The sequence below is a fragment of the Sinocyclocheilus rhinocerous genome, unplaced genomic scaffold, assembly GCF_001515625.1.
Source record: "Sinocyclocheilus rhinocerous isolate Xijiao unplaced genomic scaffold, SAMN03320098_v1.1 scaffold2138, whole genome shotgun sequence".
In the NCBI taxonomy this organism is placed as follows: Eukaryota; Metazoa; Chordata; class Actinopteri; order Cypriniformes; family Cyprinidae; genus Sinocyclocheilus; species Sinocyclocheilus rhinocerous.
In genome coordinates, this window is record NW_015656024.1 from 573273 (window position 1) to 593656 (window position 20384).

The 20384-nt window shown below is 38.5% G+C and overlaps 2 protein-coding genes and 1 pseudogene across 2 annotated transcripts in view; 2 read left to right on the forward strand and 1 right to left on the reverse strand.

Moving 5' to 3' along the window:
* The window catches only part of LOC107719270 (protein phosphatase 1L-like), a 13405-nt gene extending 8226 nt beyond the window's left edge, over positions 1 to 5179 (reverse strand). Inside the window, exon 1 of the mRNA XM_016526662.1 lies at positions 4223 to 5179. Coding sequence (XP_016382148.1) covers positions 4223 to 4621 — 399 coding nt within the window. The 5' untranslated portion in view covers positions 4622 to 5179. The remainder of the gene's footprint in view (positions 1 to 4222) is intronic.
* Positions 5180 to 10293: 5114 nt separating this feature from the next.
* Positions 10294 to 14997, forward strand: LOC107719279 (otolin-1-A-like). Its single transcript, XM_016526673.1, is given in 5 exon segments — positions 10294 to 10738; positions 10832 to 10921; positions 12320 to 12391; positions 14205 to 14273; positions 14276 to 14997. Coding segments are annotated over 5 exon segments (1398 nt in total).
* Position 14998: 1 nt separating this feature from the next.
* Positions 14999 to 15890, forward strand: LOC107719280 (otolin-1-A-like; annotated as a pseudogene).
* The last annotated feature ends 4494 nt before the right edge of the window (positions 15891 to 20384 follow it).

Here is a 20384-nt window from a genome sequence, read left to right on the forward strand (position 1 = left end):
AAACCAGTCATCTCTTCTGAATCAATCTCATCCTTCTTTTCCTCTTGATAGTTTTTGAAGCCCTGCTCATAGCCAAACAAAACTGGATTTGATTGACCAAAGAAATCTAACTGGAAGCTACAAAAGTCTAAAATCTGTGTTAACTGCTCAGTAGGGCTGGGCAATAGATCAAATATTAGATATATTATCACAACAATTGAATAATCTTTGTAAAATAACAGAATATCATGAATCGTGACAATTAAGATTAATGTGCCAAAGATGGCACCAATATGCAATTTCAGTTCTCTTGCAAACTAGCCAAGAATGCTTGTGTGTTCCAGCTAGTACATAGCCAAACAAAACTGGATTTGATTGACCAAAAAATCTAACTGAACCTAAAAGTCTAAAATCTGTGTTAACTGCTCAGTAGGGCTGGGCAATAGATCAAATATTAGATATATTATCACAACAATTGAATAATCTTTGTAAAATAACAGAATATCATGAATCGTGACAATTAAGATTAATGTGCCAAAGATGGCACAAATATGCAATTTCAGTTCTCTTGCAAACTAGCCAAGAATGCTTGTGTGTTCCAGCTACTAGTTCCTCATCTGAAAGAGTTTTTAGTGCCATTGGGAACAGTGTCATGCCACAGAGCATCTCCTCAACCAGAAAAAGTTGACAGACTTGTGTTCTTAGTAGGGCTGGGCGATATAGCTAAAAAAATGTATCAACGGTATAATGTATCATATCGTTTGGTATCGATAATTATTGACATTTTTTATAACCTTTTTTAAAACAGAGCAATAGAAAAAATGTTAACATTTAACCACTGTATATTTAAATTAACTCAATTTATTGAGACAAACAACAAATATATATTTTTTTTAACAGTCAAACACAAAATAAAAATTAAACAATTATCTCATTTCTAATGTTTTATATGCAGGTTAATAGGTTCAACTTTTGGCTTGTTTCCAGAGGCCACAGGAGGGCGCAATGAGCAAAATAATGCAGCACATTAAATTGTCATCGCAAGGAAATAACGGTCTATAAAAAAAACGTGAACGAAAAGGAAGAAACCTCTACAAATTCGTGACGTGTTTTCTAAAAGTTTAAACTGTTTTAACTTTGCATGGCTTTCTATACATCTCTTGTGACGCGAGTGCAGCAGGCATATTTGTCCGTCTAGAAAACGCGCTGAATATGCGTTCTGTGTGAATGGCTTGGTTTCGGTTTTAACCTAATCAAGATCTTCTACGCATTGAGCTTCTATATTTCTCTAATATTTTGAATGAATAACGCAGCAACTGCGCATCTCGTGGGCTAGACTAACAAAACATTCAAATGCAACAACGTCACTTACATCATCATAACCGCATCTCGTGCTCCACTGATGACGCTCCCTGACGCACACCTAACATTCGATTGTACTGTTTTTGCATTCAAATGCAAATGTTTATTTTAAATTCGACTAATATTCTTTTTTTTTTATTCACAATCTCCTCATCACAGGCAGGCACAGCACTCAATTCAGCATGCAACTCTGTTCCTGTGGCTCAGTGGTAGAGCATTGCGTTAGCAGTGCAAAAGATCGTGGGTTCGATTCCCAGAGAACACACATACTGGTAAAAAATCTATAGCCTAAATGCACTGCAAATCGCTTTGGATAAAAGCGTCTGCTAAATGCATAAATTATTAATATTATTAAATTGTGTGTTCGTGTTTGTGTGTGCTGTCCACGAGCACGTGCCTATATCGAACATATTTTTATTTCGTTATCGAAGAAGGTGTACCGTCGATAAATATCGATACCGTTTTATCGACCAGGCCTAGTTCTTGGCTAAAAACTTGTGAAACACTTGCATGATTTACCCCAGCTGCACAGTGTAAAATGAAGTATGTGAATTACGCTGCACTAAAGACGCTGTCAGAATGCTCTTTTTGCACTCTTTTTTTCATACCGTTACATCTACATGTGTTAATTTAATAAAAAGTAGTATAGTCACTAGTTCTACATTTTTTTTTTTAAATGTGTTTTTTGCACTAAACATTCTGTTCTATCCAAATTGTTTTGTTTGTTTTTGTTTGTTTTTTTAATTGGGGCAGAAGAATCAAAGGCAAAAATATCATCAAAATTTGGAAAAATATTGAGATATCAAATTTTAAGTATATCACCCAGCCCTATTCAGTACAGTAGTAATAAAAACTCAAGCACTCTTCTATTATTGAGTGGCTGTGTCAGTAATCCAACATTAACAGTTTAGTTTAGGCAATAATTATCACGGCCTTTCCATTTCACAACCAGAAAAATCAGCCAGTACAGATATCAACTTGCCAAGTGTACATATACAGATAAGACTCATAATGTCAGGACGTTTGGGTCAGCAAACATTTATGGGAGGAGATAGTGCAGATTAAAAGACCTTTTACTGGGGCCGAAGGTTGGCACATTTTAATCTATTAACTGCTTGGATAGCAGGAGGGCCCCTGGACATTTGTATAGACAAATAGCACTATAAATAGATTTTAGGCATTCCATATATGATCATGAGAGCCAGAAACAGCCGACTAGAACGCTGAGGAAAATAGCTGATCTGTAAAGTCCAAATTGAAAGAACTTCCTGAGCCGTTTTAATAGGTTTCCACATCTATCAGATCTCCTTAGACCTTGTGAGCTGTTAATTTCGTTGCTTAAGAGCATCTCTGAAGGCATTCACACATTAAGCCAACCAGCATTCATCTGCTTTACTGCACAGTGAAGAAGATAAAATGAACATCTGTCTGTGCTCCATACAGGCTGGGAAATCAGACTGGTCGGAGCAGATGTCTGGGGGGAAGAGGAACTGACTGAATGCACCAGACAAGTATCATGGGAATCACAATTGGCTGCATTAGAGTTCTCATATAACCATTACAAAGGCAGTTTGTGAAAATCTCTCAGATTCTACATTGTAATGCACTAAAAACAACTTTCAGGTCATAATATTATTTGGAAGAAATGCAAAAAAAAAAGAAAAAAAAGAAACGTATATTGAAGGGATATCAATCCTAAAATGTTGTGGTCAACCAATGGTGTGTTATTGAGTGTGGCTAAAGGATATACAGAAAAAGGTATTAGAAAAAAAATAACAAAAAAGAATTCTCACAATATTTACTCAAATTGCAAATAAACAGAAAATATATACAACAAGGTATTCTGGTACTAACATAAACCAGAAGGACAACCTATGTGAATTAGCCAACTGGTCTGATAATCTCAAATAATATTTTAGTGTCACTGAGACACTATTATAGTTTTTCTTAAAAATTTGAATCAGTTTGTATTTTTATATAATTTCATTTTTTGTCATTTTTCTGTAATTAAACACACACACACACCTATGTGTGTGTGTGCGCATGTAAACAAAAAATATATATTTATCTATATAGTTTTTAGTCATTTCTGTTTCAGTTTTATTTATTTTAGTACATCAAGTTAAACTAAATTAAAATGAGAAGCTTGGCATCTAGATGAAATAAAAAAGTTTGTAATTCAAGGAAAGATTTTAAAAATATTTTTAGTTTTAGTAGCCTATTAGTTTCACCTAACTATAATAACCCTGAATTTACCTTAATGACTTGTGTATAAAACCTTGAAAATAGTCAGTCTTAACGGGTCAGTTCACCCATTATTTACACAGACTGGTGTTGTTCCAAATCTGTATGACCTTCTTTTTTCCCATCCAACACAAAAGACCATTCACTCATTGTATGGAGTAATATTACACCAGACGTAAAATAAAAAGGTTACAGAGGCTTGAGAGAGACTATTCCTTTAAATGTAAAAACATTCACACTTTCACACTGTTCAGAGGTGCCACTTTTATGATACTTTTTAGGGTGATTTGTTTCCTTTTTTAAGCCTTACATCCCCAGTCCCAATCTGCATTCAGTACTTAAAAGAATGTCCATAATTTACTTTATAATCTTTCATTTCATGTTCCAGAGAAATGAGCCTGGAATAACATGAGGGTGAGTAAACACATTTTTGCATTAACTGCTCCTTTGAAGGTCGTCCCAGCTAACGCAGAGCGTTCCCTTAATGTTTGGTTATTTTGGGAACCAACTTCCAACGTTCTCCGAACGTTCTTTTTAGAATTCCACCTTTAACGGTCAACTAGCTAGCTTCGCGAACCGCTGAGTATGTAACGTTAAAGCTTTCGCCCTGACTCTCATCAGCACCCACGCTTCTTACCTCCCCGCCGTGGCCGTCAAAAATGGCAAAGATTGAAGGGTGGCTCCTGTTCACCAGGTCGGTAAGCACCTCGAAGCGGTCCTCCATGTGGTCTCTGCGGCCCTGGATCGAGTACACCGCGACATTGTTGTTCTTGAACTCCCAGGTCTTGGAGAACTCCGCGTCCAGCACGTCCAGACCGCCGAGTCTGTCGTTCATCATCATCTCCGCCACTTTCCCCTTAACCATCTTCACGGCATCCCGGCTGGACTTGACGATGGTTTTCACCTCGTCCGTGTGGAAGAAGTAACTCCAAAGGGCCAAGCTTATACATAACAGAAACAAGGTCTCTGGCCTGAGCAAGAAATAACGCATGATGCGACCCAAAAGAGACAAAAGCGTCATTGTGTCTCCTATCATCACACGCTCGGGGACTGAAGTATGGGCTTCAAATTACTTCATTAGACCGATATTAAAGCCCATCTGCAGCCCGACGTGTTTGATCACCCCCTGAAATCTCTAATGGCCGGTGGTTATGTTACAAGCCGCAGAATGGAGCGAGTTCCCGGTGCTTTCAGCTGCAGTCTGGCTCTAGCGCCTTACCGACGCGCTGCATATAACCGCACAGATCCCATTACCCCCGACGACAGCGAACCCATTCCCTCCTATAAAGCCATCTGCGCCGCTAGCTCGCGCTTTCGACGAGTCTCCGCTCAAACCAGGCTGTTATTTACTCGTTCGCGCGCGCCACGGAGAGTTTTAACGCACTTTATAGCGCTAATTCGTCGATGCACATGCAGCCGCTGCCTGGCGTCCTCTGCGCGCTGGCCGCGTGACTGACTGCAGCGCCTGGTGGACCGGGGAAAATAGACACTACAGATACACTAAAGAAATGACAACATATCGGTCCGTTAGCTTGAGAAGCCTACGTCAGACTACATTTCAGCAAACCGATTTTTTTGTACTACCGATGCCGCAACGTGACGTACCAGTCGATGAACCTGAAAGACCGTGACGTCACGCGCAGCTGTCTTCACAACACTGGCCACAGAATTGTGGGTTTTAAAGGGGTCATATGATGCTTTTTTAAAGATCATTATTTTGTGTATTTGGTGTAACAGAATATGTTGACATGCTTTAATGTTCAAAAAACACATTATTTTTCAAATACTGTACATTATTGTAGGTCCTCTATGCCCCGCCTCTCTAATTTGTACCTTGTGCCTTGGCTTTTTGGAGTAAATTTTATATGTATAATATCAGTCATGTCGAATAAAATCAATTAGTTAGTCAGTAAATCAATTTCAGGATTTTTAGAACATTTAGTAGATTTTTTTTTTCATTGGCTTGTCTGATTAATAGCAGACAAATAGTTTACCTAATATTCCTTTCCTTTAGACATTTCATGGGTGTAATTACATATTATTATTATATATTTATTTATTTTTAGAATATTTAATATGGTTGTCCATTGTCTGTTGTTTATGTTAAGCTAAATATAGGCTACATAGGCCTATCTGGTGAAATGGCATCTCAAAGCAACCAATCCAAAACCAGGGCAAATGAATTTGATAAAACGTTTTGGAAGAATATTTAGGTAGTTTATATTGAATGTCAGGCATACAGCTATCCATAGCTTTCTAGTTCACCTAAAAGCAAACTATTTTTTCCTAATTATTGTAGTAATTTGCCACACTGTAAGGCCATTTAAAATGAACAAGCAAAGGCAGAAATGAATTAACTCTGTGAAATCTACTGTATCATATTTAATACATGCTTTTCTAAGGCCTGTAAATTACCAACATGATCTTTGCTGAAAACACCACTTGTACACAAATGCATTCTACATCAATCATATATCTTTTAAAGAAGAATATATAAATGTTAAAATGCGAGTCAAATATAATACAACAGGCTTTTGTTGAACATTTATTTGTACACCTCTCAATCATTATTGCATTGATTACGTTTTGAAACAGAGCTTTGTTCATAAAACTAAGCATTAACATATCATCTTAATAATTATTTAAAGATATACAAACTCTCAGAATTACTTTTTGTAAATAACATTGCACCACTTTTTATATTTTTGTGAGCATCATATTTTCCTATATTAGTAAACATAAAAGCCTGACATCAGATATCATAACACATAAAAGACATATAGTTGTTCTTTTATATTTTGTCTTTGGTTCAATAAACTGTTCCATAAAAAATGACTTGTTTTGAATATTATTTCATATGATAGGGTTTACATGGTTAAAATACATGCCAACCACCCATTTAAAACTGCTATATGCGTTAACACATTTGTTGATGAAAGATTACGTTGAAAACCTCGTCTTTTGTAAAATGCCACACACTGAAGAAAACCCTTAACGATTTCAAACCAGTTATTTTACTTCATGCCCTGACATGACGTTGCACAGGCTTGTCAAGTGAAGGATCCATTTAGGGATGCCACAAGTAAACACACTGCCAGTAACGGATAAACTGATGCAAAACCGCGATGCAGAAAAGTGCTTACCGTACTGTTAGCCTTCCAGAGGCTGAATAATGGATGCACATCCTATTGATTTCATTTTCATCACGGAAGTCCAATGGGATTTATTTTTGTGGTGCTCCAGTACTGGAAGCTTAGTGAGGTGTAGAGAAATGGATCTTTTGGTTTGACTAATGGTTTCCATTTTGCCTACCTGGCAACAAGGGCATGTCATTTAGCCTCGAGCCTCTTGAAGCTAATGCATATGGCCTGTGTAGCAGCAGCGAGAGGGTGGCTATACAGGCTCAGGTAACAGCCCACAGCCTCCCATCTCCCAATGGTGCTCTTGTGTCCACAGAAACAGTGCTACACGAGTCTAATGGGCGCTGTAAGTGGAGAGGGTAATGCCAGCTAAAACACATCGCTGTTTGTTTGAGTGCTGTTCATCGTTCATAGTTAGAGTTGGAGATTTCAACAAACCTGTATGCCTATATTCATTTTCAGTGCATACGGTCACTCCTCTTGACTTGCATCATGTGATACAACGTGACTGATGGGTCAATGACAAAGATAAAAAGATACAGAAAAACAGTTGTCAAGTTGCCTTAGCTGGTTTTGAAAAAAATTTTTTTCATTCATAAATACGTACAATTAAATTTTATTTAATTGCCACATCATTTCGAATTAACAAGCTTATGCAAACATTTATTAACCCAATAAAACCTACTGTATCATATCTGATGCGTCAATTTCTAAGGCCTCTATATTATCAACATGATCAAGATTTTACTTGTACACAATCAACTACATGCCTTCTACATTATCCATACATCATTTTTTTTAGAAAAAGCATTTTAAAAATGCAAGTATCAAATTTGATACAATTTTGAGTAACGTTTATTTGTACATCTCTCAATCATTCAGTTTCGGTGCATATACTGTAACTTATCTTACGTCATGTACGATGTGATTTGGTCAATGACAAAATATTGTTTTGAAACATTAAAACACATTTGTCAAGTTGTTTCGTATGATTTAGAAAAACTTGTATATGATTTTCAACAAAAGTTTAATTGAATGATTAAAAATGTCACGTGGTGTAACCAAATAAAAATGAATACCACATTTTTCTTACACCTTGAATATATGTTGTCAAATATATTTTTCAAGGTAAAACTTTTTTTCTAGAAATAGGCTACTTCAACAATTATTTTGATCATCATACTTTTTATTCATAATAATTAATAAATAAATGTTTTTAGTGAGTTTTACATTACAAGAAATTTTACAACATGAACTAATCTTTGAAAGACTTTGACCTTGAAACAGTCACAAGGGTCAGCAGGGGTTGTCTCATTTTTATGCTTTTTTCCCCACAGGTACACCACATGCTCCAACAATAAAACAGGAGTCAAATAGTCCCAAAGACTTACACTGATGGTGACATTATACACTATAGCGACACCATAGTATTGTGGTGGCAGCACGTTTCTCCATATAATGTAAAAGTTTAGGTAATATGGAAGTTGTTGAAGATGTATGGCCAGTTTAAAATGCCCTAACCTTGGTCTGAACCATAGACTGTATAAAAACATGGACGTAGTGTCCGTGACGTCACCCGTAGATTTCCGAAGAGCGTTTTTGAAGCTCAAAAGTGGGCGGAGGTGGGCGTCGCCATCTTGGCAGCGCGTCACTCCCGGATAATTGAAAATGGGCAAAGAAGCGGGAGCAGGTTGCTGAAGCCACGCCCACCTAGCTCGACAGCGGTGACAGCAGCGGCAATCCACCTGTCACTCAAGTGGCCACACCCTTAATTATGCAGAACTTTAAGGCTTAATATAATTTAAACGGATGAGTTATAAAAAAATTCACCCCCCTCACAGTTGTCATGAAGGGCAAAATTAGCTATATAGACCAAAATAATTTTTTGAACCAGGCTGTAAACATGTTTGTTTCTGCTGTAAAGTTGGCCATTTTAACATGGGGAGTCTATGGGATTGACTCCCTTTTGCAGCCAGCAAAAGTCACTTCCTTGTTGGCTTCACGAGAGAAAGCGGGAGGTTGCCGCTTGGTCTGAACACAGTCAAGCTTTAATAACACACTACTGGTCTGACAAACACCGGAGGTGTAATTTAAAAGCTTTTTCCTTGAATGATGTCATTCAGAGCCAATCCTCCCTATACGCAAAATACGCAAGCTGCGTAGGGCCCCCGAAACACCAGGGGGCCCCCTTGCTCTCAAAGATGATTTAAATTTAGTTTTGTTTTTGAATTTGGCCAGCCATTATGAAAACATGAATGATCATTTCTTTTAATGCGGTGCGCTGCCGCCCTTTCTACATAAAAAATCTGTCATATCATGTAATGTGAATGTGTCGTAGTCTTGCTCGAGACTAAAAAAACGAGTTGAAAGCGTACCGTGCTGCGGAAGAGACAATGTTTCTCAAGCGCTTTCCGCGAGCGCTATTCGAGACGGAGTGAAACATGGACAAATGCGTTTCATTAATTCGTTCATAACCAATCATACCCCGCCCCCCAGCCGACACAGTTTTGCATTGGGCCCCCAGAAGTCTAGGATCGGCACTGATGTCATTGCACCGCTGGGAGACATATCACACAGCAAGGTACGAGATGAACATCTCAACTCTGGGGTTACTCTGGTCAGTAACCCCCTGAGATATAAAAGTCACTAGTGCTGGATTTCCTGACGGACAGCTGCAGAAAGACTGCCATGACTTTGTTTCATGGGCCAACGTCTCATTTGCTTTGATCATTTAACTTCCCTTTGAGCCTCGGCCAAATGGACCAGTTACATAGAATTCAGGCCACATTTCTGTAGAAGGCAGTTTTGACCCGAGGTTTCTTCGTTCAAATTTTGTACATTTATACTGTTAGGAAGTAGACTGTGTGTCTGATGGAAGGGTTTGAAGGCGTCTAGGATACACGACCATTCGCCCCCCAAGTGTTAGTGTTTTCTCCGCTGAGACCATTCAAAAATCCCCCAAAAGTCTCTGATTCTCTTTGATCCTTGGGAAAATCATGACTTATTCGACCTTTGTTTAACATTGTGCAGCATGCAATTTTGCTAGTGAAACTTTGTGAGAGCTTAAAAAAAATCAGACACAAAACATGAATTCCTGTTTATTCATAGTCATATGAAAAATGAATGAACAGGACACAGACAGGTGTATGTGCATATACTTTTGCGTGTAAACATCTGCACTTTAATTGCCTTTTTAAGTGATATAACACAAGGGATACAGATGCATGAGAATAAGAAGGACTGATAAGTTAACTTTCTAAAGCCATCTCATTAGGCTTCTCCTCAGGTATCAAATCCGCAGGCCTGTGCCAAGTGTATGTCACCTGCCCATGCAGTAGAAAACGCTCTCATTGGCTGGACTGAGGGGCGACGGGGAGGCACTCGTAGTTAAAAGGTAGTGATCTGGATACAGTTTTCTCTTAGAGAAGAGAACGGAGAGGCAAGTCAACGACTAGGTAATATTAGCGGTATTTTGTTGTTCAGAAAATGTAAAGATCTAGTTTATCAGCTTCCATTTGGCATCCTCTGCAGTGCATTTGTTTGCTGTTTGTGTGCAGGTACTTGTACAATGCCCAATATTGTCCACCCGGTCATCCTGCTGATGGCCATGCTGGTGGTAACAGCAGGGAATCAAGCATCACTACCCAAGACCACACAGTGGCCACGACTGAAACCCACTAAGAAGCCTCCACCTCGAGACGAAGGGGGTCCTCCACAGCCGCCCGGCCGCTTGGGGTCCCATCCGATCACCACCACTGTGAGCCCCACCACCAGTGGCATGACAGAGGAAGTCACAGACTCCACGATGGACACTTACTCTACTTCCCCCACAGACAGCACCACCTACTCCAGTGATGCTTATTCTGCTGACTACCACACAGAGGCCATGGTTCCTCCTGGGGCTGGCCCAGGGAACTACACGTTGGACTACAACGAGTGCTTTTTCAACTTCTGTGAGTGCTGTCCACCAGAGAGAGGTCCTCCAGGACCGGTGGGAGAAAAGGGATTGCCGGGTAAGAAGACGGGTTGTAGTTGTCTAGTTGATATTTACTGTATCTCAGTCAAATGCCTAATTAAACTTTGCCCTGTATTTGTCATCTTGCAAGGTATTCCAGGGGAAAAGGGGGAGATGGGACCTCCTGGACCCCCAGGTCAGGATGGACTCACGGGCGCTCCGGGGCCTCATGGAGGAAAAGGTCAAAACAGTTCAATAAACAAGTTAATGTAGAGTATCTTACATTTTTGACACAATATTGCCCGTTACATTCTCATTCCATTTTCCCAATTAGTGTTTTTGAACAAAATGGTTGAGTGAACCATTCAATGACTCAATCATTATTTATATACTTGTTTGTGTCCGAATTAATTGGTGACTGCGTCCGACATCACATTTCACACAATCACGAACTTTGCAACCAGTAAATAGTATGTTCTGTATAGTATGAATGAAACCTGGCCATACTACATATGCCATGTTATATATGTCATGTTGCGTCGCTTCACTGCCTTTCACAACTCCTACTAGGTCATCCATGTATATTTAGGCTACTATTTAATGAATACAACAAATTCTGACACACTAATTTCACATGCTGTTTTTCACCTATTATATAGTATAGGGTAGTAGGCATATTTGGATGCACAAACTGTGTTTCAACAAATTGGTTGAGAGATTGTTTTGCAAGTAGTTGATCAGTGAAGCAATGTAACCTGCAGAAAAAGAAAGAACTTAGTGGTTAATGATATGTTACAACTGTAAGTTCTAAAGCTTCCATATACAGGAGTGGAAAGGAATTTAGGCAAATACTGTTTACAAAAGGACCATATTTTTTTCTTTCACAACTTCCACATATGGCAGTTAGTCTATCCAATGTTATAAACAAAGGATTAGGGGCATTGACACTCATCTGTTGATTGTGTATACAAATATCCTTGTTTTGCAAGAAGGACAAACACTGGAGAAGAACTTGACCTTAGTTAAGGAGAATTGCATAGAGTTTGTGTGTATTCTAAAGGCTTCTCCTTCTGTGTCCCTACCAAAGGAAAAACAATTACCACGCCTACATCAAATAGACTGAACTTCTCCCTTTCCTTTAGTGCTGCATGCTCACACAAGTTGGCAAAACCTACAATTTGTCTTGAAACTGGTAATGCTAGTTCCCTGGGATTACACAAAAGGTTGTCTGCAAAGCTTAAATCTCTGATTCTTCTCTCTTTCTAGCCCGAGCAAGCTCTTCACCACTGGAATAAATAAATACACCAGTGTTCAGGTTTTTTGTTTTCAAGTAAACCTCTGTGTATTCATAAAGACGGAGATCTCTTTGTGATAAACAGTGTAATCAAAGAGTAGACGTGCAAATAATTTTAGCTTGATGCTAAGTCATATCCATTGCTGACAATACTAAGTGAAGGTATTGAGAACAAAGTGCAAACATATCCGGAGAGATCTTTCTTTGAGCACTGTGAGCCAAACAACACATTTCCAAAACAGCAACGTTTTAAACATTGTCCCATTAAACACAATGTCCTATTGTTGTGGTTACTTCACAGATAATGTTTGAAAGTTTGTTAACAGATGTCCTTTCCTCCAACAGGAGAGAAAGGTGATCCTGGAGTGAGTGGGCTACCCGGGATTCTCGGTGTCACTGGGAAACAAGGAGAGAAAGGTACATTCATCTGTGACAAAAGCCCTAACCCAGTATTTGATTCACTTCATGTTACGCTTGCTATGTTGGTTTATGGACTGTTCTCAGGAAATAGTGCCATGGTTTACTACTACACTGGGGTGAGGGGGGACTGAATTATCTGAACTGAACTGCTGACACATTATCTGACAGAACTCTATGTAGTATGAGGAAATTTTAAGAGCAATAATTGTATTTATATATATATATATATATATATATATATATATATATATATATATATAAAACGCAGCATGTCCTCCAGAGAAAATGTAGAACTTGTCTTTGTCCCACACTTTGTTCAATCTGTTATTTGACACTTTCCACCCTTTTCAAAATAATAGTTTGACATAATATTAAAGGGAGTGGTCTTTCTGACCACAAATAAAAGTTTATTTTACAGGCTTTATAAGTATTTCATTATGTTTACATTAAAGTTATCAGGTTCAATAATACAACTGTTATCGTGAAGCCCTAATAACATGACCATTTTTTACTCCGTTATCTAATATAAGAATTGCAATTGAACTGGGACAGGGTTGAAATACTGTAGAATTAGAATTAATAACTACTGGTATTTATTATACCATGTTTTCATTATGTTGATTTATTTTTCTAAAATGCTTTGTATAAATTTTTGAGAATCTAGAATTTGTATCTGTCCCTTACTTTGTTCAACTCTGTTATGGGCATATTTTACAGGTTATTTTGCAGCCTTTATAATTATTTCATTAGTTCATATTGACCTTATCAAGCTCAATATTTGAAGTCCTAATAAGTGTGATCATTTTTTATTTATTTGAATTATGTGTAATTTCTTACAAGGTACACCAAAACTAAGCAGTGCTATTAGAATTTACTCCATTGTCCAAGTATAAGAATTACAAATGAACTGTCACAGGGTTGAAATGATATAGAGTTTTAGGATTAGAAGTAATAAATAACTTCTGGTATTTGTTATTGCATGTTTTAACTATTAAGTTTTTTTTTTTCAAAAATACTTAACACATTTTTTGAGATTCTATAATTTGCTTTGGTCCCTTACTTATTGTTCAACCCTGTTACGATGGGACATTTCCCCCTCTTTCCAGAATAATGTTTGATCTTTTAGACATTCAAAGGAGTGCCATAAAAATCTTTCAGACCACACAGTTCAAAGAGATGTAACTTTAAGCATTTTGTTTACACTGACCTCATGAAGCTTTATATTTCAATTCTGTTATGGCTAATCTCCTAATAATGGAGATGACTTTTTTTTTATTATGTGTAAATTCAGAAACTAAGCGATACTTATCAGAATTTACTCAGTTATTTAAGTATGTGAATTATAGACTGACTGTGATGGGGTTGAAATAATGTAGAGCTTTAGGGTTAGAGGTAAATAACTATTGGCATTTATTATACTACGTTTTCATTATGTAGACATTTTTTTGGGAAAATGCTTTTGAGAATCTAGAATTTTTATCCGTCCCTTACTTTCTATGTTATAATGCAAAATTTCCCCCCAATATTTTTTAAAGTAGTGACATCAAAGTCTTTGCAATTTCTTACAAGGCACACAGACACTAAGTGATACTATCAGAATTTACTGTAATCTAAATATATGAATTAAAGACTCTCTGTGATGGGGTTGAAATAATGTAGTTCTTTAGAGTTGGTAATGATGAATAACTACTGGCTGTAACTACTTAAGCAGGATTGGTTTAAGAATCAAGCAGTGAAATACAGTATACAGTAACAGTTTCCTGCGAATGGGCCGTTTATTTTAAATTCCACTTGTTTTTAATGTGTGCAGGTGAAATGGGCCTCAAAGGAGACAAAGGAGATACAGGTTTAACCGGGCTGAAAGGAGACCCAGGGGGCAGGGGCCCGGCTGGAATGGAACATAGGGAGAGGTGGGCGAGCCTGGCATACAAGGACCAGCTGGCCCCCCCGGACCAGATGGCATCAAGAGAGAGAAGGGTGACAAAAGAGGCTGTCTATTTGGAGAGAAAGGACAGAAAGGCAGTATGGGGGAGCCAGGGCCTCAAGGGCCAAAAGGAGACATGGGTGTGCCAGGTCTGAATGGCACAGATGGGCTTCCTGGGGCTAAGGGTCCGAAGGGAGACCCAGGACCCCCAGGTAAGCAGGGAGAGCCTGGTCCTCCAGGACCCCATGGACCACCAGGGCAGAGGGGGATGCCAGGGATGAAAGGCACACGAGGCCTGAAGGGAGCACAAGGTGTTAGGGGATTCAAGGGCCTTAAAGGTGAACCTGCCGTTCAGAAGCGCTCAGCCTTCAGCGTTGGTCTCTTTCCCAGCCGATCGTTCCCACCACCTGGCCTGCCGATCAAGTTTGATAAAGTCATTTACAATGAGGAGGGTCACTGGGACCCCCACGCCAGTAAGTTTAACTGCACTCATGGGGGAGTTTACGTCTTTTCCTACTACATAACAGTGCGTAATCGCCCCCTGCGTGCAGCCCTGGTGGTGAACGGCATTAGGAAACTGCGAACTCGCGACTCACTTTACGGCCAGGACATTGACCAGGCCTCCAACATGGCAGTGCTGCGTCTATCATCTGCACTTGTTTTTAATGTGTGCAGGTGAAATGGGCCTCAAAGGAGACAAAGGAGATACAGGTTTAACCGGGCTGAAAGGAGACCCAGGGGGCAGGGGAGAGCCCGGCTGGAATGGAACAAAGGGAGAGGTGGGCGAGCCTGGCATACGAGGACCAGCTGGCCCCCCCGGACCAGATGGCATCAAGAGAGAGAAGGGCGACAAAGGAGACTGTCCATTTGGAGAGAAAGGACAGAAAGGCAGTATGGGGGAGCCAGGGCCTCAAGGGCCAAAAGGAGACATGGGTGTGCCAGGTCTGAATGGCACAGATGGGCTTCCTGGGGCTAAGGGTCCGAAGGGAGACCCAGGACCCCCAGGTAAGCAGGGAGAGCCTGGTCCTCCAGGACCCCATGGACCACCAGGGCAGAGGGGGATGCCAGGGATGAAAGGCACACGAGGCCTGAAGGGAGCACAAGGTTTTAGGGGACTCAAGGGCCTTAAGGGTGAACCCGCTGTTCAGAAGCGCTCAGCCTTCAGCATTGGTCTCTTTCCCAGCCGATCGTTCCCACCACCTGGCCTGCCGATCAAGTTTGATAAAGTCATTTACAATGAGGAGGGTCACTGGGACCCCCACGCCAGTAAGTTTAACTGCACTCATGGGGGAGTTTACGTCTTTTCCTACTACATAACAGTGCGTAATCGCCCCCTGCGTGCAGCCCTGGTGGTGAACGGCATTAGGAAACTGCGAACTCGCGACTCACTTTACGGCCAGGACATTGACCAGGCCTCCAACATGGCAGTGCTGCGTCTATCATCTGGAGACCAGGTCTGGCTGGAGACTCTGCGGGACTGGAACGGTGTTTATTCCAGCAGCGAGGACGACAGCACGTTTTCTGGATTCCTGCTCTATGCTGATGCCACCGAGGTCTGACGGCCAGGAATGACTTCTGGATGAACCATTTTAGACCAGTACTTCATATTGTAGGGATGAAACGAAAGCCACCTATATTACCTAAAGTACTTGAGACCTGAAATTAGAGCCATCTACTAACAGTAACTGTAGAGTCACTAATTATTACGCTACCTGTTTCATGGCCAGACCAATCAATGCTGGAATGTGCTGGAATTTTTTTTACAAGCTGATAATTTGTTGCAGCTATTTTGTAGCTCTTTACATATTTATACAAAATAGCTAGCAGCAAATGCAAAATAATAATGATTTAATTCTGTCTTGCTTTCTTAACCATGCTGTGATTAAAAAAATATTTTTAATGTAATATTAATTTCATTTATATAAATGCAAGACTTAGTTTTGTTAATTATAAATGATACCTTTTTCAACATTTAAATAGTTTTCAGGGTTTTTTTTTGCCACATGAATAAACATCCATGTATATCCTTAAAAATATACTCAATCTGAAAAATTACAGCTGTTACCTATACAATTTAATCATATTTACATATTTATAAATCAGATGGTATTGGGGGAGGGACATTCTCATTATACGGAGAATTTGATTGGACAACAATCTCCGTAGTTCATGACGAGACATTATTTTTTTTTGGACCATTTTCCAAAGAAATACTATAAATTTTAAATGCATGTTTCTGCTATAATTTGCCAGAGCTATCTTTAAGCAGAAAAATACATTTAAAATGTACAGTATTTCTGACTTAAGATTTAAGTTAATATACACAGACAAAAACTCACAAAGGTAAATTTCAAAACTCTGTAAATGATGGTTCAGTCTATATGTTTGAATATATTCTGACTAAAATCTAATAGGAAACAGTGAACAATGAATGAGCAATGAACAGGCAACATAATGGCAACATAATGTTCAGTCCCCAGTTTGCACACAATCTATCATAAAAACCACAAATGTATGTCAAGAGGAACTGCCTCAAAAAATGACAGGATGTAACTAGCAATGAAATGTTGACTCAGCAAAGAGGAACTGTGAGTCAAGTAAGAGACTAAAATAAATGGACGCCATCACGTAGTCGCTACTGAAGTACAGTTTTAAAGATGATCACAGAACTGAATCAGTGCCATTGTGACTGTATGTCATAAGCTTTACTGGGAAACCACAATTTACAGCATTATTTGCATTCTGCTTATTCAGAAGCTGGATGTATTCAAGGTCAATGTTTAAAGATTCATAACTTTCTGTAAATACAAAAAAGGGAAATGGAAAACAGGTAATATGATTCTCTCTCATATCTCTCATGTGATTTCCTTCAACTGAAACAGACTTTTCATTTTTCCATACTGTTACACCAGTAATACAAAACTATGCATTTTTGAATGATCAAACAAAATAGCGACAGATTATTTCTTGTTATACTAGAAACATTTTAATTTCTTAATTAGTTCAGTGATAAAAATAAAACAATGGAAGACTGAAAATGAAATAAAAACAAATAACAGCAACAAGCTATAACTGGCCTTTATATGCCTTATTCAACAGGTACAAATGCAAATAACATTGCAATCACAAAATTTTTTATAAAACCTAAAAACTATTTTAGAAAAATTAAAAAAACAGAACCTGTAAATTTTGGTTTTAAATACAATTATTTATAAATGTAAATTTAAATGATCTTAGAAAAAAAGCCAGTAAACTTGTGTGCATAGAACTGTAAAGTGCATCTGTCAGCTGTAAGTACTTTGCCTGATTTGACTTGATTTGCCTGATGCACATAAGATGTTCAAAGGATAGCAGCATCATTCTGGGTTGACTAGGGCTGGGTTGACAGACTGGCTGCGGTCAGGGTCATTCAGACGGATGATGCGGATCAGGCTATTGACTGGCAGAAAACTGGGATACAGAAAGAACGGAACATTACATTTTTACTAGGGCTATCAATTTAAAACTGTGTTATAAATGATACAAAATAAGACAATCATGTCTTCTAATCTAACTACAGTGCCCTCCATAAGTATTGGGACAGTAATGACAAAATTGCTTTGTTTGCTGTGTAGTTAAGTAAGATATGTGCAAATATGATTAAAAGATGAATACGAGACAAAACTACAGAATGTCACATTTTGTTATTAGCTGTTTCAACACATACATGTTTTACCAAATAAAAAGGACAGCACTTTTAGAGTTCATCCCACTACCTGATGTGAGCATAAGTATTGGGACAGCTGAACTTAAGGCAAATGTAAAAGATTAAAAGCTATTATTTAGTTGCAGATCCCTTGCATGCAATCACAGCAGTGAGTCTGCGACCCATAGACATCACCAGACTCTTGGTCTTATCCTTTGAAATGCTTTTCCCAGCCTTTAATGCAGCTAATTCCAACTGTTGCTTGTTTTGGGGAGTTTCTGCCTTTACTCTCCTCTTCAGCTAGTGAAATTCATGTTCAGTCAGATTTAAATCTGAAGATTGACTTGGCCAATCTAAGACTTTCAATTTCTTTGCCCTGATAAGCTCCTTGACTGAACTGGCAGGGTGTTTTGGGTCATTGTCCTGATGCAATATGAAGCGCTTTCTGATGAGTCTTGTGACATTTTCTTTAATATTGGTAGCCAAGATGGTTTTGTACTCTTCCAAATTCATTCTGCTACTGCCATCATACATTAAGTAATCATTAAAATTCAGAGTGCCTGTTCCAGAGACAGCCATGCATGCTGCTGATGATGAGGTTGTATGCTTAGGATTATTTGCAGTTCCCTTTTTTCTCCACACTTTTACTTTCCCATCACTTAGATAAAGGTTAATCTTTGTCTCATCGGTCCATAAACTCTGTTCCAAAACTCTACTGGCTCACCTTTGTGCTTTTGTGCAAACTCTAATCTTGCCTTTCTATTTTTGGTACTGATCAGAGGTTTGCATCTTGCTTTGTAGCCTCTGTAATTCTGTGTCAAAGTCTCCTGCGGACAGTAGATTGTCAGAGCATCAACCCCAGCTTTCGAGGTTGTTGGTGATTTTACAGACACATATTTTAGGGTTCATTTTCACAGCTTTTATGATTTGTCTGTTATCAACTATTGTTGTTTTTTTCCCAGTCGATCAGGTCGTTGTTGGTTGCTGATGTCGCCAGTGGTTTCCAAACTCTTGATTTCTCCATGCCCTTTGTTTTGCTATAGCTGTAATTGACTTCCTCTTTTCTTTTAGCATCCAAATTGCTTGCATTTCTCTCAAAGTCAGCTCCCTCGTCTTCATCCTGGTTTGTGTGTGTCGTCATCAAATGCAAGACTCAGAATGCAGAAGCAATGGATATAACTGATACAACACATTCCCTGCTTTTAATATCTGATCAATTAATGCAACAGGACACAGCTGATTACTTGATCACAGACCTGAGAGGCAACTGTGCCAATACTTATGCTCACATCAGATAGGGGGATGAAACTCTAAAAGTGCTGAACTTCTTAGCTGGTAAAACATCTACGTGTTGAATCACCCAATAATAAAATGTGACATTCTGTAGTTTTGTCTCATATTCATCTTTTAATCATATTTACAGATATCTTGACTCCACAGCAAACAGAGCAATTTTGTCTTTACTGTCCCAATACTTATGGAGGGCACTGTACATCTACACATTTCTGCATGAACACTAGAGAAGCTCTTTACCTCATGCTCTGTGGTGTGAGGAAAATAAACTGTCTGTATCGCTGACTGGCAGCAATCTTCAGCATCATGTCCATGGAGATCCTCCGGTTCACCATGTCCTGTGAGAGCAAACACAATACAGTGACTGCATGCTCTTCTCCAGAACTCCAGGCACCTGATTCTCCTTAGTAGCCATGACAAATATCTTATTGTATTCGCAAAACATGTTATTGGCTACTTGATATGATACATCAAGCAGTGACAGCAGTGTCCAAAACCACTACAAACATTTTTTTTTGTATTTGCATAATTATTATGTATGCATACTTTATGGCCACATATTAAACAGAGAAACGACATTACATTTTTATATTTGTAAAAATTCATTTGTTAACATTGTTTGACAGTTTAAATGAACTACAAAAAGCTAAACTGTGACAAAATGGTTACCAGTTGCAGCACCCAAAATATACACTGAAGACAAAATCCTGATTAAATTTAATTAGTAAATATTAACAAAATCCCTGAGAGATTTTTTAGCAAGTTATTTTCAATTTACTTGATTCTGTGATGAAAACAGGATTGCTATATATATAAGTGTTTTGAAACAGAAAACCACTATTTTCTGTTTCAAACTTTAATCTTTAGGTTATAATAACATAAAAAATTCAAATCCAGATTTTGATTTTCAAAGATTTATTATAAAATGTTATTATTTTTTCCCCAAAATGCAATAAATCCATGACACTTTTTTTTCTTCAAAATGCAATAAATCCATTGAATCAATATAAAAGTTATTTTTCATATTGAAACTGTTGAAAATACACAACATAGTAAGTTGATCCACATATGACAGCCTCTGAACTTGG